The sequence below is a fragment of the Microtus oregoni genome, unplaced genomic scaffold (assembly GCF_018167655.1).
Source record: "Microtus oregoni isolate MIOR12 unplaced genomic scaffold, Mior012 000113F_ref0000058, whole genome shotgun sequence".
In the NCBI taxonomy this organism is placed as follows: Eukaryota; Metazoa; Chordata; class Mammalia; order Rodentia; family Cricetidae; genus Microtus; species Microtus oregoni.
The window spans coordinates 955,807-982,979 of record NW_024544742.1 but is presented as its reverse complement, the minus strand read 5'-3'; the positions used below and the strand labels follow the sequence as shown (position 1 = coordinate 982,979).

At 41.0% G+C, this 27,173-nt stretch overlaps 1 protein-coding gene and 1 pseudogene across 1 annotated transcript; both read left to right on the top strand.

Moving 5' to 3' along the window:
- Nucleotides 1-516: 516 nt before the first annotated feature.
- LOC121443849 lies at nucleotides 517-10,640 on the top strand (annotated as a pseudogene).
- A 2,491-nt stretch (nucleotides 10,641-13,131) lies between these two features.
- Nucleotides 13,132-25,576, top strand: LOC121443848 (zinc finger protein 431-like). The gene is made up of 4 exons (XM_041645607.1): nucleotides 13,132-13,215; nucleotides 23,606-23,732; nucleotides 24,107-24,167; nucleotides 25,192-25,576. Exons 1-4 carry the CDS (start codon nucleotides 13,132-13,134, stop codon nucleotides 25,574-25,576), a joined length of 657 nt encoding a protein of 218 aa, XP_041501541.1.
- The last annotated feature ends 1,597 nt before the right edge of the window (nucleotides 25,577-27,173 follow it).

Sequence of the window (27,173 nt, the reverse complement as noted above, 5' to 3'; positions counted from 1 at the left end):
CTCCTCTCATTGACACAGTCAGTCCGGAATTAGGTTTCTCAGTAGAGGTCCATTGCCTTTGGGCAGCAGGAATATGTCTCTGATACACATATACTGAGCAGTAGACATTAGTTTGATAATTTTCCTATGAATTTCTTAAGACCAAATTACATTTAGGCAGCCCAAATCTATTCAGCACTGCCTTTATCACCTTCCCCAAAGATCTTCCAGAAAAGAATCTTGACATCGCATCCTCCCCTTCTTAACCTTGCAGGCACTTATGGTGGAGGAAACCACTTTGTGTCTGATTGAAACTGAAGAATTCTTCCAATGCAGAGATTGGCAGCTATGAAGCCCAAGCACAGAAAGAGAGCCAAGAGACAGTGGAACAGGAGTGTTGTGGCCTATCTCAGTAAATCTACCACCATGATAAAGATGCCTCTTAGTATGAGATGCATGCCACCTCTCCAGAAGAAGAATGGGCCAACTCTCCAGAAGCAAAAACTGAGTAAGCCTTTTGAGGCCCTGGAGAATATTGTTGGCCGCCGAATTTCTCATGGCTGGAAGGAAGCCAATGAACCAGTCACCCAGTGGAAAGCCATCATTCTAGATCAACTGCCAACATATCCCTCTCTCTATTTGTTGAAATATGATGGGATTGATTGTGTCTATGGCTTGGAGCTTCACAGCGATGAAAGGATTTTAAACCTTAAGATCCTGCCTAATAATGTGCCATTTCCTCAGGTGACAGACACTCATCTGTCAAACACCATAGTTGGCAGAGCAGTGAAACATACATTCACGGGCACAAATGGCTCTAAGGAAGACTGGAATGGGATGGTCCTAGAGGAGGTGCCAATCATGAAGACCTGGTTCTATATTACCTACAAGAAAGATCCGGTCTTGTATATTTACCACCTCCTGGATGACTACCTTGAAGGCAACCTCCACATCATGCCAGGCTCTAAGGAGGAGTGCAGTGTCATGGTCCCAGATGAGGTGCAGACCAGGATGACCTGTTTCTACATTGTCAAGGAGAATGATCCAGTCCTGTACGTTTACCACCATCTTGATGACTCCATTGAAGGCAACGTCCACATCATGCCTGAATGTCCTCCAGTAGAGGTGACTTTGGAATTAGGCAGGGATTCCTTGGCAGGCAAAGGTGTGCAGTACAACAAAAAAAGATGGAACCCAAGAGACAGGTAAAATTATTTGCCAAGTTCCCACCAAACCTTCTGTGTATTTCATCAAGTTTAATAATGACTTCCATATCTATGTCTACGATTTGGTGAAGATCTGTTAAAGTGAAATTCTCAAAATTTGAGGGGCACACTTAAAACTGTGTTTGGGGAATGTGTTTTTTTCAGAGATACCGCAGGTCTTCTATTAATCCTGGTATTTTTTTCCAATGGAATATTCTTGCTCGAAAAATAAAAATTTGTGAACATGTTTTGTTCTTTGGTGCATGATGGATTATGTTTGGTGGATGGGACATCACAGAAATACATGCCTCAAAACAAAGCAGGATTTATGGTCTTTCCCCATGGAGAGGATTGACTGGGAATGCTTGGTGTGGTAAAGGACAAGATGGCTGTCTAGGGAGTAGTGGAGAGGGGACAAAAGTTATAGGATCTCGGGGCGGGATAAAGCTTGAGGGAAAAACATGTCAACTGGAAAGATGTGATAGATATCAGAGTGAGGTATTGGGACTTAAGAGGATAAAGAGTAGACTAATCAGGAAGGGACACAAATGTATACTCAAAATCAGAGGAAATTAGGTTTCATTTGATGAATAGTTTAATTCGTACTGGCTGTAAGTCACTGGATGTTTGAACTCCACTGGAGCATGTTGAGTGACCAGGAGCCTCCTGCTTAGAGAAAAGTGTCTCCGCCCAGTTCCTCTTCTGCAGTGGGATGGACGTCACACTATCTACTTCCTTTTGTCAGAATTCTGTCTGCCACCTACTTTGTCATGCCTGGATTCGGTATTCCTTGAACTCTCATTGGTCCTTTGCATGCCATCCAACCCTTGTGAGTTCATTTAAATAATTGCCCTGTCATATCTGGAAAACAGTGTTCCCTTTCATTGATCATGTTCTGTAGGACTTGGGCTATAAATCTCATCGACAGACGTATCCACACACAGGATAAACATGTACACATTGATGCCCACTAATGTGTGACATGCACACATATGATGAATGCACCGATCTCCATCAAATCAGTAAACGAGGGAATCCCTGATGCTAGGTGGAGTGTGGCAAAGACCCCACAAACCCATCAGACCCCCAAATACCAGTATGGTATTGATGTCTGACTCCCATCATGTAAGGATCCGGCCATCCTGTAACGGGGCGATTTTTGCTTCCTTCCTCTTCACAAACTTGGTTAAAATGTTGGAGTTGTCAAACTGCCAGTTAGGGTCCAGCATATAGATCAGCTGTCTCAGGTCAGGTGATTTGGCTACAATTTGGGGGATAACTTATACCAGGGAATTCTGGTACACCCTCACCTCTTCTTCTCCCAGTCCTCATCATCACTCTTGTGGCTGGGCTTGGAGCACAAAGAAGGCAAAATGGAAAAATCCTCCTCCTCAGTGCAAAACAATGTCCATCTTTCATATGACCTGACTCTCACAGGGAATGCAGCACATTTTATCCTTCTAGGTCTCCTCATTCATTGGTTCACTCATTTTTCCAATGAATGATTGAATTCATCCATTCTTCCATCTCTCTCTCTCTCTCTCTCTCTCTCTCTCTCTCTCTCTCTCTCTCTCTCTCTCTCTCTTCTTCCTTCCCTTCTTCAATTTCCCCCTTTATAGTAGTAATTTGAGCAGCGGGGCTGCATCCCCAGCACCATGGCCGCCTACCTAGCTTATGCCCCTAAATAAGAACACAAAAACTGTATTCTTTTAAACACTTCCTGGCCCAGTATTTTCAGCCTCTTAACCCATTTCTAATAATGTATGTTGCAGCATGAGGTGCACTTACCAGGAAAGATTCAGCATGTCTGACCTGGTGGCTGGCTGCATTGCCATCTGCCTCAGGGAGCAGAGCTCCCGTGTCTGCCCGGGAGAGGGGTGCATGGCATCTCTGAGCTCACTTCCTCTTTCTAGCAGCATTCTGTTCTCTTTACTCCTCCCACCTATGTTCTAACCTATCAAGGGAAGCAGATTCTTTATTTAATTAAGCAATGACCTTCTTCCATCACTTTATCCTTTCAACAGCTTGCCCAAATAAATCTTCCATGTCTCTTCTGTTGTATAATCTTTCATTTGTAAAGAACTTGCCCTCTTAGGGAAGAATTTTTCTGACATCTCTGTGGACGGAGGTCATATGAGGAAAGTCATGATCCGTAATACCATATTGGGATAGCGGCAGTCCACAGACTCTCACCCTCTCTGAAAACAAAATAAGAACCTCCTTTCCAAAGCATCATGTCCTTAGATCCAAATTTTAAAGTCAAGGCACTTTCAAAATATCTATGTGGGATTAGTTCAGCAGCATTTATAAACAAATATCTTTTAGCAGCTATTGCTCCTTCCTCAGCATTCAAATGATTCAAACAGAGCACAATAGCATACAGTATCAAAATTCTCTGTGTATTTTCCATCTTTGTTAGCTTCAATTTAAGCTCTAATTTATTTTTCCTTTTTATTTTTTGCCTTTTGAGACAGGTTCTCTGTATATTTGACCTGGAATAACTCTGTAGAACAGGCTGTCCTTGAAGTTTCAGAGATCCACATGTCTCTGCCTCCCAGCATTGGGATCAAAGGTGTATGGTACTACACCTGAATTCACAGAGACCTGTTTGTCTCTGCCTTCTCGGCACTGGGATTAAAGGTATGTGCTACCACACCTTGAAGTTACAGAGGTCAATCTCTCTCTGCCTCCCAAGTGTTGGGGTTAAAGGTGTGTACTACTGCAACCAACAACTCTTTTCATTTTATTTTAACTTTTAGAACTTCAACTTTTAGCCTGCACATATTTTTAACACACTGTAAATCATTTAAAAATTTTCTTTGTCTTTGAATCTCTCTTTACTCAATATCTCTCTTTGTTTTTTTGACCACCTGAATCCTTAATTTACACAGCAATCTCAATATGATGAAAAGGTGGCTTTGCCAGCTAGATGTAGCCTATTCCTTAGCTTTCTGCCATTCCAACCTTATGGCTGAGGTACCGGCCAGAGCCGCATTCAGTGCCACAAGTCTACAGTGTTTCAAGGTCCTTGCCATCAAACAAGCTGCAAAAGACAACACTCAAGCCCTCCCTTTGTAGCTGGCCCTCCTGACTCAAACAGTCAGAGTTTGTTCTGGCAGGATGGCCCAGAATTCCGGCATTTTAAAACATCACAGTTTTTTTTTCCTGCTACTGCTGAAAACAAACAAGCATTCAGCTGGCTTTTATCAACACCATTTAAATGTTTCGTGGCAGGACCATTTAACAGCAGCAGGGTTTTGCAGCTGAAGGTGAGTCAGGAATCTTCTCTTAAATGAGTGTGCTTGCTTGCTACTAGCAAGTAGTGCAGACCCGAGATATAGCTGCTAAAAAGAAAACATGCTTTACTCGTTCCCGGGCTTTCTCAGGCTTTCAGTGGATTCAGTTTTCCACATGTCTGAGTGCCATTCTGTCGTAATTTGAGCAGTGGAGCTGTGTAACCAGCACCAGGGCAGCCTCGCTAGCTAATGTCCAGAAATAATTACACACAAACGATTCTTTTAAACACTGCCTGGCCCATTAGTTTAGCCTATTAACCCATTTCTAATAATCTATGTAGCATCACGAGTGTGCTCACCAGGAAAGATTCAACAGGTCTAACCTGGTTGCTGGCTGCATTGCCCTCTGCCTCCGAGAGGAGAGCTATCACATCTTCCCACGAGAGTGGATCATGGTGTCTCTGAGCACACTGCTTCTTGCTCCCAGCATTCTGTTCTCTTTCTCCTCCCACCTATGTTCTAAATTAACAGGGGAAGCAGTTTCTTTATTTAATTAAGCAATGAATTACTACCATCACCTTATCCTTTCAAGAGCTTGCCCTAATAAATCTTCCATGTCTCTTCTGCTGTATAATCTTTCATTTGAAAAGAACTTGCCTTTTCAGGGGAGGATTTTTTTGACATCTCTGTGGATGGAGATCATATGAAGAGGATCAGATGAGCAACCATGACAACTCTTATGCTGTAGAGTTAGGTGGACCAGAGATTGATTGCTGACAATCCTGTGCTATGCGTCAGATGCCCATGAACTCTGCCCCTGTTGTCAGACAGGCAGACATCAAGGTGGTCACACATACTTAACTCATTCAGTGTTCACAGACATTTATATTGAGTTTTAATCTTGTCCTAAACTAATAAAAAAAAAAACAAGAATAGGAGAAGAGAGGAGCCTGAAGTAGGGCCTCCAAATGGGTCATTTGCAAAGGTAAGGTTTCCTGCCTCTATGTATGTTTTCTCCTTTCCTTAGTCAAATAATCACCCACACCAGTTTAGAATTGTGATTAATAGAATGATTATATCTTTAAAGGGCAAAAACTTACAGATGACCATCCCTGACAAAAGCCCTCAGCGGGATCAGGAAAGAAGCATAGAGGCCGGAAGGGAAACTGGAAGCAAGAGATCAAGCTGAAGGTAAATGTTGATTTTTGAAAGAGAGAGAGACCACACCTCAATGGGCTGGTATCTCAGTGGCTATTGGCTGAAGGAGTGGAAGAAACTCATGCAACACACTTATTTGGATATAGCAAAAAAAAAAATGTTACTAGAAGGTGAGAAAAAAAACTATTTTAGTTTATTTATTTCAGTCCTTCCAGACACATCACAGAGATAGGATCTCTTCATGCATGAGAGTCACCGATGATTTCCCTTTAAGAAAATACCCACAAAACTCCCAATAACATCATCAGCATTCAACAACATGTCTATGATTTCTTTGCCTTGCCTTTGCTTCTCAGTAAATGATGCTGTTAGTTAATCTCTGCAAACAATGCAAATTTCCCTGTACCTAAATAGACAGAATTGACAGGTTATCTAAAAGACAACAGGGAGTCACACTACGATGGAATGGGTTAATCATCACCAGTGTGGCAGTGACATATTTAGGACCTTTCCTTTGTCTAAAAATCACAGAATTGTAAACATGATATGTTGTCATACAGATTTCTTAGGGTTTTGTCCCCCTGGTGGTTTCCTTGGTATGCTTCCATAATTTTTGCCAGATCCAATCAGTTTTGCCATGCAAATCAGCTCCACATCATTGTGTTCCCCTTATGTTCTAGTCCAGGCATTTTTGACATCTTGAAACTGTTGCAAGAGTATCTCATGTTCCACCTAAATGATTTGGAGTGTTATTTAGGCTGAGTTTTATCTTCCATCCATGAGTTCATTGACTTTCCTTGGGCGTAATTCCTGGGACACTGAGCCTAACTCCTGGGGGATTCCTCTAGTTACTTCTCCTTGCTGAGACAGCTTACACTCTCAGTACTACTATGACAGTATTTCTGTAGCAAACATTCTTCTCAAGATGAGAAGAAATTTCAATATTACAATCCATTTGTTTTTATTGTGATTTAAACACACACATGCACACACACACACACACACACACACACACAAGTTAATGCACATACACTGATGATATTAATTGAGTAGGCCATTCTGGGGTTGTCAAGATCATTATCTCTCGAGGGGTTCTTAGAGGCATGGGGTGACCCCCTAGAGGAACTTGGGCAGGTGAGGAGAGGTTGACTGCACTGTGCCATGTCTATAGTCACAATGGGTGCCTTATCCTATAGTCAGACTGATGACTATCTTGAATATCACCATGGAACTTTTGTATGGCTGATGGAGGAAGGTAATTAGCTAATAAAGATACTGCCCTGGCCCATTTTATTGGTTAGAGGATAGGTGGGAGGAGTAAACAGAACAAAATGCTGGGAGGAAGAGGAAGTGAGCTCAGAGACTACACAGCTCTCCTCTCGGGAGCAGACGCCTGAGAGAGACGCCATGCCCCGCTCCCGGGATGAAGCTCCGACCCAGTATGGACATAGGCTAGAAGACGCCTGAGAGAGACGCCATGCCCCGCTCCCGGCATGAAGCTCCAACCCAGGATGGACTAGGCTAGAATCTTCCCGGTAAGACCGGTTCTCACAGATTGTTAGAGATGGGTTGATCGGGATGTGAGAATTAGCCTGTAAGTGCTGGAGCTAAAGGGCCAAGCAGTGCTTGAAAGAATACAGTGTCTGTGTAATTATTTCGGGGCATAAGCTATCCCGGCAGGCGGCCGGGGGTGCTGAGAACGCAGCCCTGCCACCCTTATTACTACAGTTGGCGCCCAGACATGTGGACAACTAAACCCATTTAAAAAACCTGAGAAGGCTTAAAAATAAGGGAGAGAGAGTTTAACACAGATTTTTGCTGTTTGTTGGTGGCATGCTGTAGAGAGATTTCCTGATTTGGCAACAGTAGCAGAAAAAACGCTGTGTCATTTTAAAGCGCGACTTCCTGGGGCTGTGTCGCCATTGCGATCTCTGTCTGGCTCCTGTGGGGGACAGAGCTTTTGAATAGAGCATTTGGAGTAAAGTGCTACGATTTGTTTGATGGCAACTAGACTGGCTGTGTTCTCGGGCCTGCTCTGCTTGTTAGAGGCAAGCATGCGCTTTCATCTAAGAGAGGCTTCCTGACTCAGCTTTAGCTGCAAAGCCTGCAGCTCATTAAGAGGTCCTGCCACGAAACACTTAAACGGTGTTGACGAAAAGCTGAACACATGCTTTTTGGTTTTCAGCCGTAGCAGGAAAAAAGCTGTGCCGTTTAAAAATGCCGGCTTTCTGGGCTGTCCTGCCAGGACAAACTCTGACTCTTTTACACAGGCAGTTTGTGCGGTTTGCAAGCACAGGCTGCTGAAGCTCGCTTGCTGGCTACAGCCAGTACCTTAGCCATGAGGCTGGAAAGCTAAGGAATGGGCTGGATCCAGCCGGCAAAGCCACGCCTTTAATCCTACTGATATTGCTTGGTAAATTAAAGACTTGTGTGGTCAGAAATAGAGAGATTACAGTAAAGAGAGATTCAAAGACAAAGAAAATTTCTAAATGGTTTGAAGTGTTTTAAAAATATATGCAGACTAAAATTTAAAGTTCTTAAAGTAACAAAAAAAAAAGGAAGAGAGTTGTTGTGTGTGTTAGCACACGCCTTTAATCCCAGTACCTAGAAGGCAGAGACAAACAGGTCTCTGTGAGTTCAAGGTGTCGTAGTGTACACCTTTAATCCCAATGCCTGGGAGGCAGAGACAGGCGGATCTCTGAGAGTTCAAAGACAGCCTGGTCTACAGAGTTATTTCAGGTCAAAGATACAGAGAACCTGTCTCAAAAAGCAAAAAGTTAAAAGTAAAAATAAACGAAATAGAGGTTAAAACAAAGCTGTACAAAGATGGAAAATACACAGAGAATCTTGATACTGTATGCTATTATGCTCTCTTTGAATTATTTGAATGCTGAGGAAGGAGCAACAGCTGCTAAAAGATATTTATTTATAAATACTGCTGAACTAATCCAACATAGATATCTTGAATTTGGATCTAAGGATATGATACTTTGGAAAAGAGTTCCTTATTTTGTTTTCACAGAGGATGAGACGCTGTTTATTTCTTCTATTCCGATTTGGTATGATGGACCACGTCCTCCTGAATGGTTCCTGTGCACGCCTTCAGAAAATTGCTTTGCTCAACTGCCAACTTAGATGAAACTAACACACAGGTTATAACATGAAAGACCTAATTAACGACGCCCCCATTCAGCAGGAAGCAGTTTGGAGAGAAATAACTGCGCCCATATTCCCAAAAAATGTTTATAAATGTTCTTTTACATTTAAAGGGGGATATGATATAGGTATGAATAATTTACAATAGTATAGATTTTGCTTTATTGATAGAGACTTAAGGTCAATTTTGTTATATGTATAAGTGTTTCTGATTTTGATTAAGGTATTGTGATTGTGTAGTTCATTTAAATATGTACTGTATAATTAAGAAATATAGGTTGTTAATGGATAATCATCGATAATAGTAAAGCTTGTAGTCATGTTAATTAGATTTTCTAGATATATAGAGATATATTTTAGATAGACATTCTTCATGTCTTTCAAAGATTACAGAATAGGACTTTTCATGACAATGAGACACTCTGCTCCTGACAGCACCAATCTACTTCAAGAGGAAGATGGGCATCGAAGAGGCTCGTTATGGAGTTTGATAGCCATTTGGGCAAGAAACTGCTCTTGCCTGGACTATTGCATAAACTGGACACAGAGAACCCGCAGAGAGAGGACTACTGAACTTGCCTAAGGTGAGATGATCTTTCGGGGTTCCTGATTCATGAAAGAGTCTGCGAGACATTCTGCAGGACACAACAGATAGTGGCTGAACTGACTTTGAATTTTCCTGCTTTACGGAAATGTCTGCTGGATACCATGGGTCTGAAGGCTGAAGATGGATGCCCCAACGGTACAGAGGAACTTTGGGTGACTGTCCAGGCAGCGAGATGTCTCTATCATTTCTAGAGTTTTAAAAGTTGCTTTTTTCCTGTTTGCTTATGTAGTATTGTATCTTTCTGGAGTCTTTGATGGAGTTAAAAAATAGTTGGTTATAGTTATAGTTTTCCTTAGTTATGATAAAGATTATTGTAACTTTTACTTGATAACTGTTTTGTTATATGTAATTTTGCTATGTGAAAGTTAAAGCTTTTTTTTTGGTTTAAACCGAAAAAGGGGAAATGATGGAGGAAGGTAATTAGCTAATAAAGGTACTGCCCTGGCCCATTTTATTGGTTAGAGGATAGGTGGGAGGAGTAAACAGAACAAAATGCTGGGAGGAAGAGGAAGTGAGCTCAGAGACTACACAGCTCTCCTCTCGGGAGCAGACGCCTGAGAGAGACGCCATGCCCCGCTCCCGGGATGAAGCTCCGACCCAGTATGGACATAGGCTAGAAGACGCCTGAGAGAGACGCCATGCCCCGCTCCCGGCATGAAGCTCCAACCCAGGATGGACTAGGCTAGAATCTTCCCGGTAAGACCGGTTCTCACAGATTGTTAGAGATGGGTTGATCGGGATGTGAGAATTAGCCTGTAAGTGCTGGAGCTAAAGGGCCAAGCAGTGCTTGAAAGAATACAGTGTCTGTGTAATTATTTCGGGGCATAAGCTAGCCGGGTAGGCGGCTGGGGTTCTGGGAATGCAGCCCCGCCGCCCTTATTACTACATATGGCCAAGATGGAGATCAAGTCAGGGTAAAAATCAGAAAACTAGATGGAGCTTCCAAGCTCCAGTTGAATAGCCGACTGATGGAGAATAAGAGCAAGGATGTCAGGAATAAAATGGCTTGGTCCACACACTGAGACACTGCGCCTGAACAAAGGGGGTTTCAACTAAACCAGTGGCCTGGGAATGAAAGAACATGGAATCAAAATTACCAGCAGCGTTTGAGCAGATGGAGAAACACAGAGTTCCTTATGGGCACATTGATTAGTCTCTAACTTAGAAGGTGGATGTCTTTCTGTGCTTTGTGCCTGTGTGGGCTTTACCAAAGTAGGTTCTATATAAGGGATAGATTTTCAGGAATTTGATCAGATTTCAGCATCACCTGCCTGATGTGTTCACTTCCAGTTTTTGTGAAGATGGTCAAAATTAACCATCTTTTTTCAAAGATGGTGAAGGAGGCTCATTGGTCTACCAGCTGTCCTGTTGAGGTGCTGAGGAGATCCATCTGGAGGGGTGAGTGTGTGTGATCCAGGGGCGGAAATCCCGGAAGAGAGCAAAAACCCCCATCCCCAAGCTCCTTCTGAAGGGTTGTCTTTCTTACCGACAACCCCCATTCCAAGCCTGCTTGCTCTGAAAGTTCCTTGCTCAGGAACAGGTTTCTGCTCCTACACTGAGGCTAGCCACCCAGAGAGGTGAGTGCCTGCCTACCGGGCTGGCCTCAACAACCACAAAAGTAGCACGGGCACCTTCAGCTTGGAGGCAGAGTCTCCTGTGCTATTCTGGACCCTCCCTGCCTGCCACATTCTTCCTTTTATCCCAGGTTCATTGGGTTACCTGTTGTCCCTGTTTTGGTGCTGAGGAATTCCATCTGAACTGGTGAGTGTGTGTTATCCAGGGGAGGATTGTCCCAGAAGAGAGCACAAACCCTTCTCCCCCAGCTCCTTCAGCAATGCTATCATTTTTAACACTCCCCCAAAGCCAGTTTTGTCTGCAAGGTCCTTTGCTCAGAACAGGTTTCTGTTCCTACACTAAGGCTACCCACCCAGAGAGGTGAGTGCCTGCCTACCGGGCAGGCCTCAAGGACCCCAAAGGTAATATGGGCATCTTCAGCTTGGTTGCAGGGTCTCCTGTGCTCTACTGGACCCAGCCCTGCCCCACAAGTTTGCCCAGTTTTCTGTGGGTCATTGGATTACGAGGCATACATTTTTCGGTGCTGAAGAGTTTCATATGGAGTGGAATGATTCCTGCTTCTACACTGAGGAGATACACCCAGAGAGTCATCACAGCAAAGTCTGTACCAAGACACCAGGCCCCTCCTGGCTCCATTTGAAATAAAAGATGGGAAAGTGCCAATGCAGGAATTCCTCCAGCAACATGAAAGGCAACATGACATCCTCAGAATCCATGGACCCCAAAATAAGAAGAATTGTACAGCCTACTCCAGAAGAATTAGAAGAAATTGACCCAAAATGAATTATATGAAAATAATAGAGGACCTTAAAACTGAGGTAAAAACTGCCATAAACAATTAGAGATTACAAACAAAAAGGTCAACTTCAAACTAAAATCAATCAGAGTAGATGGAGATGGACATTTTTACTCTTCACAGAAACAATTCACAAGGACAAAGTCTCAATCCTGAATATCTATGCCCATAATATAAAAGCACCCACTTATGTAAAAGAAACATTACTAAAACTCAAGGCAGTCATCAAACCACACACACTAACAGTAGGAGATTTCAACAATCCTCTCTCACCAATGGACAGGTCAATCAGACAGAAAACTAACAGAGAAAGAAGAGGATTAAGGGAGGTAATGAATCAAATGGAATTAACAGACATCTATCGATCATTCCACCCAAATAGGAAAGAATATACCTTCTTCTCTGCAGTTCATGGAACCTTCTCGATAATTGACCACATAATTGTTAACAATGCAAACTTACACAGTTACAAGAAAATATTAGGAACAACATATAGCTTATCGGATCACCATGGATTAAATTTAGAATTCAACAATGATGCTATCCCTAGAAAGCCTATGAACTCATGGAAACTGGACAGCCAACTACTGAACCACACCTGGATCAAGGAAGAAATAAAGAAAGAAATTAAGGTCTTTCTTGAACTCAATGAAAATAAAGACTCAACATACTCAAACCAATGGGACACTATGACAACTGTGCTAAGAGGAAAGATCATAGCACTAAGTGCTCACTTAAAGAAAACAGAGAAAGCACACATTGGAGACTTAACAGCCCACCTGAAAGCTCTAGAAAAAAAGAAGCAGACTCACATACTAGGAGTAGAAGACTGGAAATACTCAAACTAAGGGATGAAATCAACAAAACAGAATCACAGAAAACAATCCAAAGAATCAATGAAACAAAAAGCTGGTTCCTGGAGAAAATAAACAAGATTGATAAATCCCTATTCAAACTAAGCAAACGACCAGGAGTGAATACACAAATTAACATGATCAGTAATGAAAAAGGAGACATAACCCCAGACACAGAGGAAATCAGAAAATCATTAGATCTTACTACAAAAGCCTATATGCCATAAAATTGGAAAATATTAAAGAAACAGACACTTTTTAGATAAGTTCCATATACAAAGGTTTGCCCAGAACCAGGTGAATAATCTAAACAGACCTGTTAGTCGTGAAGTATTAGAAGTTGTTATACAAAAACTCCCTACCACAAAAAGCCCACGTCCAAATAATTTCAATGAAGAATTCTACCAGAACTTCCAAGAAGACCTAATACCTATACTCCTTAATGTATTTCACAGTAAAGAAACAGAAAAGCCATTGCCAATTTTCTTTATGAAGCTACAGTTACCCTAACCCATAACCACACAAAGACTCAACCAAGAAAAATAATTACAGGCCAATCTCACTCATGATCATCAACGCCAAAATCCTCAATAAAACAGTGGCAAACCGAATCCAAGAACACATTAGAAAAATTATCCATTATTATCAGGTAGGCTACATCCCAGGTATACAGGGCTGGTTCAACATACGCAAATCTATCAATGTAATCCATCACATAAATAAACAGAAGGAAAAAAATATGATCATTTCATTAGATGCTGAAAAATCATTTGACAAAATTCAACATCCCTTTATGATAAAGGTCTTAGAGAGATTAAGGCTACAAGGGTCATACCTAACTATAATAAAAGCCATTTATAGCAAGCCGACAGGTTACATCAAATTAAATGCAGAGAAACTCAAAATTATCCAACCAAAATCAGAAGCACGACAAGGCTGTCCACTCTCTACTTACATCTTCAATATAGTGCTTGAAGTTCTCACAATAGCAATAAGGCTACATAAGGGAATCCAAAGGATTTGAATTGGAAAGGAAGAAGTTAAACTTTCATTATTTGCAGATGATATGATAGTGTACATGAGCGAGTCTAAAAACTCCAGCAAAGAACTCCTACAGCTGATAAACACCTTTAGTTGCATGGCAGGATACAAGACCAATTCCAAAAAATCAGTTGCCCTCCTATACACAAAGGATAAGGAAGCAGAGAAGGAAATCAGAGAAGCATCCTCTTTCATGATAGCCACTAATAGCATAACATATCTTGGGGTAACTCTAACCAAGGATCTGAAGGACCCATTTGACAAGAACTTTAAGTCTTTGAAGAAAGAAATTGAGGAGGATACCAGAAAATGGAAGGACCTCCCTTGATCATGGATTGGGAGGATCAACATAGTAAAAATGGCAATTCTACCAAGGGTAATTTATAAATTCAATGCTATTCCCATTTAAGTCCCATCAAAATTCTTCAAGATCTTGAGAGGATATTAATCAACTTTATATGAAAACAAAGAACCCAGGATTGTCAAAACAGTCTTATACAATAAAAAATCTTCTGAAGACATTACCATCCCTGACTTCAAATCTATTACAGAACTTCAGTAATGAAAACACCTTGGTATTGGCCCAAAAACAGAGAAGTTGATCAATGGAATAGAGTAGAAGACCTGGATTTTATCCCACAAATGTATGAACATCTGATATTTGATAAAGGAGCTAAAATTATTCAATGGAAGAAAGAAAGCATCTTCAACAAGTGGTGCTGGCAGATTTGGTCGTCAATCTGTAGAAAAATGAAAATAGATCTATATCTATTGCCATGGACAAAAATCAAGTGAGAATGGAGTAAAGACCTCAATATCAGGCTGAACACACTGAACCTGATAGAAGAGAAAGTGGGAAGTACTCTACCACATATGGGCACAGGAGATCACTTCCTAGGCATATCCCCAGCAGCACAGACATTATGGACAACATTGAATAAATGGAACCTCCTGAAACTGAGAAGCTTCTGTAAAGCAAAGGACACTGTCACTAAGACAAGAAGGCAACCCACTGACTGGGAGAAGGTCTTCACCAAATAGCAACAGACAAATATCTGATATCCAAAATATATAAAGAAACTGAATTTTAAAATGCTAGTAAATACAATTCAAAATTAGGGCACTGAACTGAAAGGAGAATTCCAAACAAAAGAAGTTCAAATGACCAAAAGACACTTAAGGTCATGCTCGTCCTCCATGGTGATCAGGGAAATGCAAATTACAACAAATTAGAGATATCACCTTACACCAGTCAGAATGGCTAAAATCTAAAAGACAAATGATAGCCTTTGCTGGAGAGGTTGTGGAGTAAGGGGCACACTCATTCATTGTTGGTGTGAAGGCAAACTTGTGCAACCACTTTAGAAATCTGTGTCGCGATTTCTCAGGAAATTCGGGATCAACCTACCCCAAGATCCAGTAATACCACACTTGGGAATATACCCAAGAGATGCCATATCATATGTCAAAAGCATTTCTTCAGTTATGTTCATAGCAGCATTATTTGTAATAGCCAGAACCTGGAAACAACCTAGATGCCCTTCAATGGAAGAATGGATGATGAAAGTGTGGAGTATATACATATACTACTCAGCGGTAAAAAAAAAAAAAAAAAAAAAAAATGACTTCGCGAATTTTGCCTGAGAATGGATGGAAATAGAGAACACTATCCTAAGTGAGGTATCCCTGACCCAAAACGATGAGCATGGGATGTTCTCTAGCCATAAATTAAGGACATTGAGCATATAATTTATGATCCTAGAGAAGCTAAATAAAAACATGAACCCCCCCCCCAAAAAAAAAGACATATAGTCATCCGCCTGGATATGGGAAGTAGACAAGATTGCAGGGCAAAACCTGGGATCTTGGGGGTGAGGTGGCTTGGGGCTATGGGGAAATGGGGTGAGAAATGTGAGAATGGGAGAATGGGAGCAGCATGGGAGAATGGGATGTTTGGGATATAGGAACTAATTTCCTGATATTTGTATCTACTGTTTTGTGCTTGTCATTAATTAGACAATTTCCGTCTTATACTAAAATATTTTTGCCATGATTATAGGCTTGATTTCTATATTCTATATATTACCTATATTCTATAGGTTAAAATAAGATATAGCAGAAACAGTTGCTATTAAGGAGTTTGGCAACCTGCTATTTTAATTTTTTTCTTTGCTTGTTGAAGTAGCCCTTACTGTGTGGCTCCAAATTCCTGAAAGTAGAGAGGGGCATCATTTCTGGCTCTATACATTTTTATATTATTAGGTGATAGCCTTGTAATATAGGTTTTTTTATATGTCAACTATATGCTGCTGTGCAGTGCCTCATGCATATCTTGGATTTTAAAATTTGAAAGAGGGTTTCACTCTGATTCCCAGGATACCATGTATTTATGGCATTAATACTGCCTTAGAATTCTGAGTCAGTTATTGGAGGTGCATGAATTTCTTCTGGATGGTTATGCTTGATTTGATTTTTCTTAAGTCAAATATGACTATTTTATATGTCTGCATGGATATTCATTACATGGGTATCTAGTCACCGAAGTGATCAAAAGATCTCAGAATTCCTGTTCATGGAACAAAGGAAAGTTGTGATCCCCATGTAAGTACTGGAAAATGTGCCCACCTCCATTCATGACCAGCAAGATCTCTGAATTCCTCTGCCTTTTCTCCAGCTCTCTGTTGATTATTTGTGACCAACATTTATATTTCTAGTGTTTTCATCTGTCCATTTTAACTGCTTTGGTTATTGGTATGACAGTTTAAATTATGGCACTTCAGATGTCTGGAAGATGAATACAGAACTGGAGTAAATGCAAAATTACTTGTTTTTTTTATTTTTTTTTATTTTTTTAATAATTTTTTTTATTAAGAAAAGAAGAAAAAAAACATAAACAAAAAACAAGTTTCCACCTCCTCCCAGCCTCCCATTTCCCTCCCCCTCCTCCCACCCTTCTCCCCCTCCTCCCACCCTTCTACCCCTCCCCCCACTCCTCTCCCCCTCCCTCTCCAGTCCACAGAGCAGTCCAGGTTCCCTGCCCTGTGGTAAGTCCTAGGTCCTCCCCCCTCCGTCCATATCTAGGAAGGTGAACATCCAAACTGGCTAGGCTTCCACAAAGCCAGCACATTAAGTAGGATCAAAACCCCGTGCCATTGTCCTTGGCGTCTCATCAGCCCTCATTGTTCGCCATGTTCAGAGAGTCCGGTTTTATCCCATGCTTTTTCGGTCACAGTCCAGCTGGCCTTGGTGAGCTCCCAGTAGATCAGCTCCACTGTCTCAGTGGGTGGGTGCACGCCTCGTGGTCCCGACTTCTTTGCTCATGTTCTCCCTCCTTCTGCTCCTCATTGGGACCTTGGGAGCTCAGTCCAGTGCTCCAGTGTGGGTCTCTGTCTCTGTCTCCATCCATCACCAGATGAAGGTTCTATGATGATATGCAAGATATTCGTCAGTATTGCTCTCGGATAGGGTCATTTCAGGTTCCCAATCCTCAGCTACCCAAGGAACTAACTGGGAACCTCATGTTGGGCACTTGGGAGCCCCTCTAGGGTCAAATCTCTTGCTCACCCTAAAGTGGTTCCCTTAACTAAGAATTGTGGTTCCGTGCTCCTCTATCCACCTTTCCTTTATCCCAATTCTCCTGATTCCCCAAATCCCCCCTACTTCCCTTCTACCTTTTCTCTCCCCATCTCCCCTTACCCCCATCCCACCCCACCCCCAAGATCCTAATTTTCTCCCCGGCAATTGGGTCTACTTCCCTTAGCCAAGAGGATAACTATATGTTTTTCCTTGGGTTCACCTTCTTACTTAGCTTCTTTAGGTTCACCTATTGTAGACTCCGTGGCCCTAATTTATGGCTAGAAACCAATTATGAGCGAGTACATCCCATGTTCATCTTTTTGGGTCTGGGACACCTCACTCAGGATAGTGTTTTCTATTTCCATCCATTTGCCTGCAAAATTCGAGAAGTCATTGTTTTTTACCGCAGCGTAGTACTCTAGCGTGTATATATTCCATACTTTCTTCATCCATTCTTCCATTGAAGGGCATCTAGGTTGTTTCCAGGTTCTGGCTATTACAAATAATACTGCTATGAACATAGTTGAACAAATGCTTTTGTCATATGATAGAGAATCTCTTGGGTATATTCCCAGGAGTGGTATTGCTGGGTCCAGGGGTAAGTTGATCCCGAATTTCCTGAGAAACCGAAACACTGACTTCCACAGTGGTTGCACAAGATGGCATTCCCACCAACAATGGATGAGGGTACCCGTTCCTCCACAGCCTCTCCAGCAAAGGTTATCCTTGGTGTTTTTGACTTTAGCCATTCTGACAGGTGTAAGATGATATCTCAAAGTTGTTTTGATTTGCATTTCCCTGATTGCTAAGGAAGTTGAGCACGACTTTAAGTGTCTTTTGGCCATTTGAACTTCCTCTGCTGAGAATTCTCTGTTCAGTTCAGTGCCCCATTTTTTAATTGGGTTAATTAGCATTTTAAAGTCTAGTTTCTTGAGTTCTTTATATATTTTGGAGATCAGACCTTTGTCTGTTGTGGGGTTGGTGAAGATCTTCTCCCAATCAGTAGGTTGCCTTTGTGTCTTAGTGACTATGTCCTTTGCTTTACAGAAGCTTCTCAGTTTAAGTAGGTCCCATTTATTCAATGTTGCCCTTAATGTCTGTGCTTCTGGGGTTATACATAGGAAGCGATCTCCTGTGCCCAGCTCCTGTAGGGTACTTCCCACTTTCTCTTCTATCAGGTTCAGTGTGTTCGGGCTGATATTGAGGTCTTTAATCCATTTGGACTTGAGTTTTGTGCACGGTGATAGATAAGGGTCTATTTTCATTCTTCTACAAGATGACATCCAGTTGTGCCAGCACCATTTGTTGAAGATGCTTTCTTTCTTCCATTTTATACTTTTAGCTCCTTTATCGAAAATCAGGTGTTCATAGGTTTGTGGGATAAAATCCGGGTCTTCTATACGATTCCATTGGTCGACTTCTCTGTTTTTATGCCAGTACCACACTGTTTTCATTACTGTAGCTCTGTAATAGAGTTTGAAGTCAGGGATGGTAATGCCTCCAGAAGATCCTTTATTGTATAGGATTGTTTTGGCTATCCTGGGTTTTTTGTTTTTCCATATAAAGTTGATTATTGTCCTCTCCAGATCTGTGAAGAATTTTGATGGGATCTTGATGGGGATTGCATTGAATCTATAAATAGCCTTTGGTAGAATTGCCATTTTTACTATGTTGATCCTCCCAATCCAAGAGCAAGGGAGGTCCATCCATTTTTTGGTATCCTCTTCAATTTCTTTCTTCAATGCCTTAAAGTTCTTGTCAAATAGATCTTTCACTTCCTTGGTTAGATGTACCCCAAGATATTTTATGCTGTTTTTGGCTATTGTGAATGGTGAAGCTTCTCTGATTTCCCTCTCTGCTTCCATATCCTTTGTGTATAAGAGGGCGACTGATTTTTTGGAGTTGATCTTGTATCCTGCCACATTACTAAAGCTGTTTATCAGCTGTAGGAGTTCTTTGGTGGAGTTTTTGGGGTCGCTTATGTACACTATCATATCATCTGCAAATAACGAAAGTTTAACTTCTTCCTTTCCAATTCGAATCCCCTTGATTCCATTATGTTGTCTTATTGCTATTGCTAGAACTTCAAGCACTATATTGAAGAGGTATGGCGAGAGTGGACAGCCTTGCCGTGTTCCTGAGTTAAGTGGGATGGCTTTGAGTTTCTCTCCGTTTAATTTGATGTTAGCTGTCGGCTTGCTGTATATAGCTTTTATTATATTTAGGTATGACCCTTGTATCCCTAATCTCTCCAAGACTTTTAACATAAATGGATGTTGAATTTTGTCAAATGCTTTTTCAGCATCTAATGAAATGATCATATGGTTTTTTTCTTTCAGTTTATTTATATGCTGGATTACATTGATAGATTTTCGTATGTTGAACCAGCCCTGCATCTCAGGAATGAAGCCTACTTGATCATAATGGATAATTTTTCGGATGTGTTCTTGGATTCGATTTGCCAGTATTTTGTTGAGGATTTTTGCGTCGATATTCATGAGTGAGATTGGCCTGTAGTTCTCTTTCCTGGTTGAGTCTTTGAGTGGTTTTGGTATCAGAGTAATTGTGGCTTCATAAAAGGAGTTTGGTAATGACCCTTCTGTTTCTATCTTGTGGAATACATTAAGGAGGTATTAGATCTTCTTGGAAGATCTGGTAGAATTCCGCATCTGGTCCTGGGCTTTTTTTGGTAGGGAGGTTTTTGATAACCTCTTCTAATTCTTCGCGACTAACAGGTCTATTTAGATTGTTCACCAGGTCCTGATTTAACTTTGGTATATGATATTTATCTAAAAAAGTATCCATTTCCTTTACATTTTCCAATTTTGTGGCATATAGGCTTTTGTAGTAAGATCTAATGATTCTCTGAATTTCCTCTGTGTCTGTGGTTATGTCCCCCTTTTCATTTCTGATCTTATTAATTTGCAAATTCTCTCTCTGCCGTTTGATTAGCTTGGATAGTGGTTTGTCAATCTTGTTGATTTTCTCCAGGAACCAGCTTTTTGTTTCATTGATTTTTTGTATTGTTTTCTGTGTTTCTATTTTGTTGATTTCAGCCCTCATTTTGATTATTTCCAGTCTTCTACTCCTCCTAGGTGAGTCTGCTTCTTTTTTTTCTAGAGCTTTCAGGTGGGCTGTTAAGTCTCCAATGTGAGCTTTCTCTGTTTTCTTTAAGTGGGCACTTAGTGCTATGAACTTTCCTCTTAGGACTGCTTTCATAGTGTCCCATAAGTTTGAGTATGTTGTTTCTTTATTTTCATTGAATTCCAGGAAGACTTTAATTTCTTTCTTTATTTCTTCCTTAATCCAGCTATGGTTCAATAGTTGACTGATCAGTTTCCATGACTTTGTATGCTTTCTGGGGGTAGCATTATTGTTGAATTCTAACTTTAATCCATGGTGATCTGATAAGACACAGGTGGTTACTAATATTTTTTTGTAACTGTGGATGTTTGCTTTGTTACCGACTATGTGGTCGATTTTCGAGAAGGTTCCATGAGCTGCAGAGAAGAAGGTATATTCTTTCCTATTTGGATGGAATGTTCTATAGATGTCTGTTAAGTCCATTTGATTCATTACCTCCACTAATTCTCTTATTTCTCTGTTAGGTTCCTGTCTGATTGACCTGTCCATTGGTGAGAGAGGAGTGTTGAAGTCTCCTACTATTAGTGTGTGCGGTTTGATGGCTGCCTTGAATTTTAGCAATGTTTCTTTTATGTACGTGGGTGCTTTTATATTAGGGGCATAGATGTTCAGGATTGAGACTTCATCCTGATGAACTGTTCCTGTTATGAGTATAAAATGCCCCTCTCCATCTCTTCTGATTGATTTAAGTTTAAAGTCAACTTTGTTAGAGATTAGTATGGCCACACCTGCCTGTTTCTTAGGTCCATTTGCTTGATAAGCCTTTTCCCAGCCCTTTACTCTGAGTAGGTGCCTGTCTTTGTGGTTGAGGTGTGTTTCTTGTAAACAGCAGAATGTTGGATCCTGTTTTCTTATCCAATCTCTTAGCCTGTGCCTTTTTATAGGTGAGTTGAGTCCATTGACATTAAGTGATATTAATGACCAGTGGTTGTTAACTCTGGTCATTGTTTTTTAGTCGTAGAGTTTGTGTGTTTCCCTTCTTTGTTTTGTGTTGGTGAAGGGTCTCTAGATGTCTGAGTTATTGTGGTCATTGTTGGACTCCTTGGTTAGTGATTTTCCTTCAATTACTTTCTGTAAGGCTGGATTTGTGGCTGCGTATTGTTTAAATTTGTTTTTATCCTGGAAAATTTTATTTTCTCCATTTATAGTGAATGAAAGCTTGGCTGGGTATAGTAATCTGGGCTTGCACCCATGGTCTCTCAGTTTCTGCAGTACATCTATCCAGGACCTTCTGGCCTTCATGGTTTCCATGGAGAAGTCAGGTGTAAGTCTGATAGGTTTACCTTTATAAGTAATTTGGCCTTTTTCCTTTGCAGCTCTTAATATTCTTTCCTTATTCTGTATGCTTTGTGTTTTGATAATTATATGGCGAGGGGATGTTTTTTTTTTGATCCAGCCTATTCGGTATTCTGTATGCTTCTTGCACCTTCATAGGAAAATCTTTCCTTAGGTTGGGAAAGTTTTCTTCTATAATTTTATTAAATAGATTTTCTGGACCATTGAGCTGCCCTTCTTCTCCTTCTTCTACTCCTATTATTCTTAGGTTTGGTCTTTTTATTGTGTCCCATATTTCCTGAATGTTTTGTGATGAGAGTTTGTTGGACTTGCTGTTTTCTTTGATCAGTGTGTTTATTTTCTCTATGGTATCTTCAGAATCCGAGAGTCTTTCTTCTATCTCTTGTATTCTGCTGGTTATGCTTGTTTCTGTAGTCTCTATTCGTTTACCTAGATTTTCCATGTCCAGACGGCCCTCTGTTTGTGTTTTCTTCTTTGCCTCTATTTCAGTTTTCAGGTCTTGAACTGTTTCCATTATCTGTTTGATTGTTTTTCCTTGGTTTTCTAGGGTATCATTCACTGATTTATTCAATTCTTCAAACTTTCTGTTATATTTCTCATCCATTTCTATAAGGGCGTTTTTTACATGCTGTTTAAGGGTGTCAATCACTTTCATGAAGTCAATCTTTTCTCCTTCCTCTTGATTAAGGGGTTCTTGTCCTCCCGTTGTGAGGTCGCTTGTTTCTGGTAGCTTCATGTTGCTTTTCAGCTTGTTGGGCGAATTCTTGCCTTGACGTCGGCCCATCTCTTCTTCCAAATGCTCCCTATGGATCTTCTTTTACCGGATTAGGTCTCCTTGCCTACCAAACGCTGTCTCTCCCCAATGTTGGCTCTCCCAATGCTGGGTCTCCTGGCGCCGAAAGATCAGGCCTCCGTGCTGGTTGGGCAGCTCGCAGACAAAGCGCCTACCCCGCTTGGTGCAGGCAGGCCACAGAAACAAAGGAACTGCTGCCCCCCCCGGGAGCCCCGGATACTCGGACCCAGCGCCCAGATAGGCTGGGCTGGGCAATGCCACGCGCCTAAAGAGGGCAGTGGGGGCGAAGTGGGGAGGGCTCTGGACGGAAGCTGGGTGGGCCAGGAAGAAAGAGGCAGCACCCGGGGAATAGAGGCCCTGCAGAGAGCCCAAGCAGGACAGGGGGCCAAGAAACCCCCGAGCTCCCCGTCCCAGGCTGGTGCCGTGGGCCAGAAACTCACCCCAATGCTGGGTCTCCTGGCGCCGAAAGATCAGGCCTCCGTGCTGGTTGGGCAGCTCGCAGACAAAGCTCCTACCCCGCTTGGTGCAGGCAGGCCACAGAAACAAAGGAACTGCTGCCCGCACGGGAGCCCCGGGTACTCGGACCCAGCGCCCAGATAGGCTGCGCTGGGCGATGCCACGCGCCAAAAGAGGGCCGCAAAATTACTTGTAAGAACTTCAGTAACAACCTTTAAGTTATTTCTATCCCATTTGTTTTTTTGTTTCACTGTTTTTTGCAATGGAGACAATTTAATGTGTACTTCTACCTGTCCTGGACCTGATTGCTTAGACTTGACTGGCATTCAACTCAGAGAGAAATATACCCACCTCTGTTTTCTGAGTGTTGTGGTTAAAGGCACAATACACCAATACACCCAGTGTGTCCATATTACTTTTTTTGTGTGGTCTGTAACTCTTTATACAATTTTCTCATGCATACTATATACAGTTGATCTTTTTTTTTTTCTGTTGATCTTTTTCAATACCTCTTCCTCTCAATAGATGTTGCTCTTATGGGGTGGTATCCCATACAAAGGGTACAGAAATGACAGAGTTCACTCTGCTTTTCAATTTTCCTCTAAAGTGACTGTCTAAGTCATGGAATAAGAGTGGGGAACACCAGAATCATATGACTATACTGTAAAAGAAGTATGTTTCTAACATTGTCACTGTCATGCTTTCCATTTTGAACATTTATGGTATATTTTAGGAGACAGTGACCTATGATGATGTGCATATCAACTTCACCCGGGAAGAGTGGAATTTGCTCAATCCTTCCCAGAAGAATCTCTATAAAGATGTAATGCTGGAAACCTACAAGAACCTCATTTCTATAGGTAAAAATGAATTTCCTTCATGTTTTAAAATATGGAAGCATCCGGGCAGTGGTGGTGCACGCCTTTAATCCCAGCACTCGGGAGGCAGAGGCAGGCGGATCTCTGTGAGTTTGAGACCAGCCTGGTCTACAAGAGCTAGTTCCAGGACAGGCTCCAAAACCACAGAGAAACCCTGTCTCAAAAAACCAAAAAATAAAAAATAAAATAAAATATGGAAGCAACTTTTCCTTGGTTAAGGATTTTGTTCTGCAATTTCATTTAGAAAAAGAATGAGGTGAATACAGCAGTCATAGTTCTTAGGTGCACTTAAGATAATAAGCTAAATCGTGCACATTGTTCAATGATATAACATATATTCTGGTCCTGTATTTTAGGATACATTGGGGAAGACCATTACACTGAAGAACATTGGCAATGTTCTAGAAGACATGCAAGGTAATTTTCATGTGCAAGTTGATAACAATGTGCCTCTGATGAGATCGCACTTTCTCCTAGAACTTTTAAACAAAAGCAGCAGTGCAAATAAGCACAGATAAGTGCATAGATGGTTATTAAATCCTCACAAATCCATATACCTCCATTTCATGTATGTGAATTATTCTTCCTTTACTAGGTGTATCATACAGTACCCTTGATATAAGCTTATGAGCATAGGGATATGGAAAGATTTAACATACCTCTCCTTAAGAACAAAAAGAAGATAAGCAGTAGTTCCCATGTAGAGTATACTTGTTGAATTTCATTCAAGTATGCAATAATGAAGGTTTTCTACCATCATTATTAATATATAAACATTACAAAAATTCCCCATGAATTATAGGTCTGTGCAAATACTTCTGAATGTCCTAGTTCACTTAGCAAATATAATATGATTCAAGTATAGTAAAATTTATGAATGCAGTAAAGTTTTTAAAGCTCTCAGTTTAATCAGTTGTCTTCTAAAATATGAATAATAACATATAAAATGTTTTTGTAAATGTCAAAAGGTAAACCATGAAACAAAGGAATTTATCATTATACTTATTTTCCTAGATGCAAACTGAACCCTAATTAAAAAGAAAGCATGATTTTATACAGAGTTATAAAACCTTAATAACTAATTCCATTTTAGAATTGGAACAAGTTATAAAATTAATTCATACAAATACCAAGGTTCAGCAGTGTATTGAATGTAGCAAAGCTTTTAAATGTGCCAATTATCCTTGTAGGATTGAAGAAAATCAAAATGGAGAGAAGAAACTTTCAGTGTATACTCACGGTGTTAAAGTCTTGTCTTATGACACTGACCTGCTAAGGAATGAAACCCATATAATGGAGCAAAACCCTCTAAAAGTAAGCAATGCAGTAAAGCCTTTGCTTATCACAGTCATATTCAAGTGCTTAGAAAACACACTGGAAAAAAACCCTATGAATATCGTCAAGGTGATAAAGACTTTGTTCTTTATGAGACTCATCAAAGTCATAAAAGAACACATACGGGAGAGAAAGACTATGAATGCAATCAGGGTGGTAAGGCCTATGCATGTCAAACTGATTTTCAAAAGCATAAGAGAACAGATACTGGAGAGAAACCCTATGAATGCAATCAGTGTGGTAAAGCCTATGCATGTCAAACTGATCTTCAAAAGCAGAAGAAAACACATGCAGGAGAGAAACCCTATGAATGTAATCAGTGTGGTAAGGCCTTTGCTGAAAATGATACTCTTCACAAGCATAAAAGAACACATACTGGAGAGAAACCCTATGAATGTAATCAGTGTGGTAAGGCCTTTGCAGATCAGAGTAATCTTCAAAAGCATAAAAGAATACATAGTGGAGAGAAACCCTATGAATGTAATCAGTGAGGTAAGGTCTTTGCTGACAACAGTAGTCTTCAAAAGCATAAAAGAATACATACTGGAGAAAAACCTCATAAATGTATCAGTGTGGTAAAGCCTTTGCACGACATACTCATCTTCATTTGCATAAAAGAACACATACTGGAGAGAAACCCTATGAATGTAATGAATGTGGTAAGGCCTTTGCGTATCAAAATAGTCTTCAATTGCATAAAAGAAAACTACTGGAGAGAAAGAAACTCTATGAATGTAATCAGTGTTGTAAGGCCATGCACATCACAGTAATCCTCAATTGCATAGAAGAACACATTCTAGAGAGAAATCCTATGATTGTAATATTTTTGGTAAGGCCGTTGCACAAAACAGCCATCTTCAAAAATACAAAACATCACAGACTAGATAGAACCCCTATGAATGTAGTCAGTGTGATTAGGCCTTTGGAGACCACTGTACTCTTCAAGGTAATAAAAGAACACACAGTAGAGGAAAACGTTATGAATGTATAGTAGTGTGAGAAAGCCTATTCACATCTTATCTTCAAATGCATAAAAGAACACAGACAGGGGAGATAACTGTGAATGGAGTCTGTGGTAAATCCTTTGTCACAACCATCTCCAAATGCATAAAATAAACCATCTTGCAGAAAACTATGAACTCGGTGTGTGTATTCTTCAAAAATATGAGAAAACTCATACTATAGTGAAACTCTAAGTGAATTTAGTGTTTTAATGTTTTGTACTTCATACAGGAGTAAGACTTTTGTGTGTAATCAATCTGAGAAAGCTTATGCATATTACCCTAATCATTTGGACCTGTGGAAGAAACGGAGGGCTTTTTATAACTTATTTTTTAAAGATCTTAAGCCCACACACATATAGTCAGTTAGCCAATAGCAGTTATTGTGTAGATAAAAATGGATAGTGTAAAAATCTGTTCAAGCACTATGATATCTCTTTATTTTGTTTGAACCAGCAAACTAATGGCCAAAACCTTTTTTTGAAGCCTTCTGGGTAAGAGAAATGGCTAGTCAAAGAAATACACCTTGGACCTGAAAGCAGAGCCAAAGGAAAGCACTTTTTCTCTGAATCTCGAACTAGTTAAAGAAACATCATCTCCCTGAAAACAGCCCAAACATTAAAATGTGCCAGTGAAAGAAACACACTCTCAAAACACAACTGTCAAGTTGGGAGCGTAGACCCCAGTTCCTCGCATCTATCCCAGCCCCCAGGCCTGGTCTGGACACTAATTCCCAGCTGGCCAGGTCCTGACCCCACCCCCAGGGATGGGTCAGGACCACTCTGCAGGGTCTGATTCCCCAAAAGAGGAACACGTGGTCTCCCTCTCTTCCTCCTGGGGGTAGCATTTCTGCGGCTTCCTGGTTCCCGCTCAGGGCCCCCTGAGAGCACAGATCGCCCATTAAACCTGGATATTTCTTAATTTGGCTTGTTTTGATTTGGCTTGATTGGGAATTTTGCGTCGGCAGGGAGCTAGTAGTAAGAAATATTCCTAGGGGCTGGAGAGATGGCTCAGTGGTTAAGAGCATTGCCTGCTCTTTCAAAGGTCCTGAGTTCAATTCCTGGCAATCACTTGGAGGCTCACAACC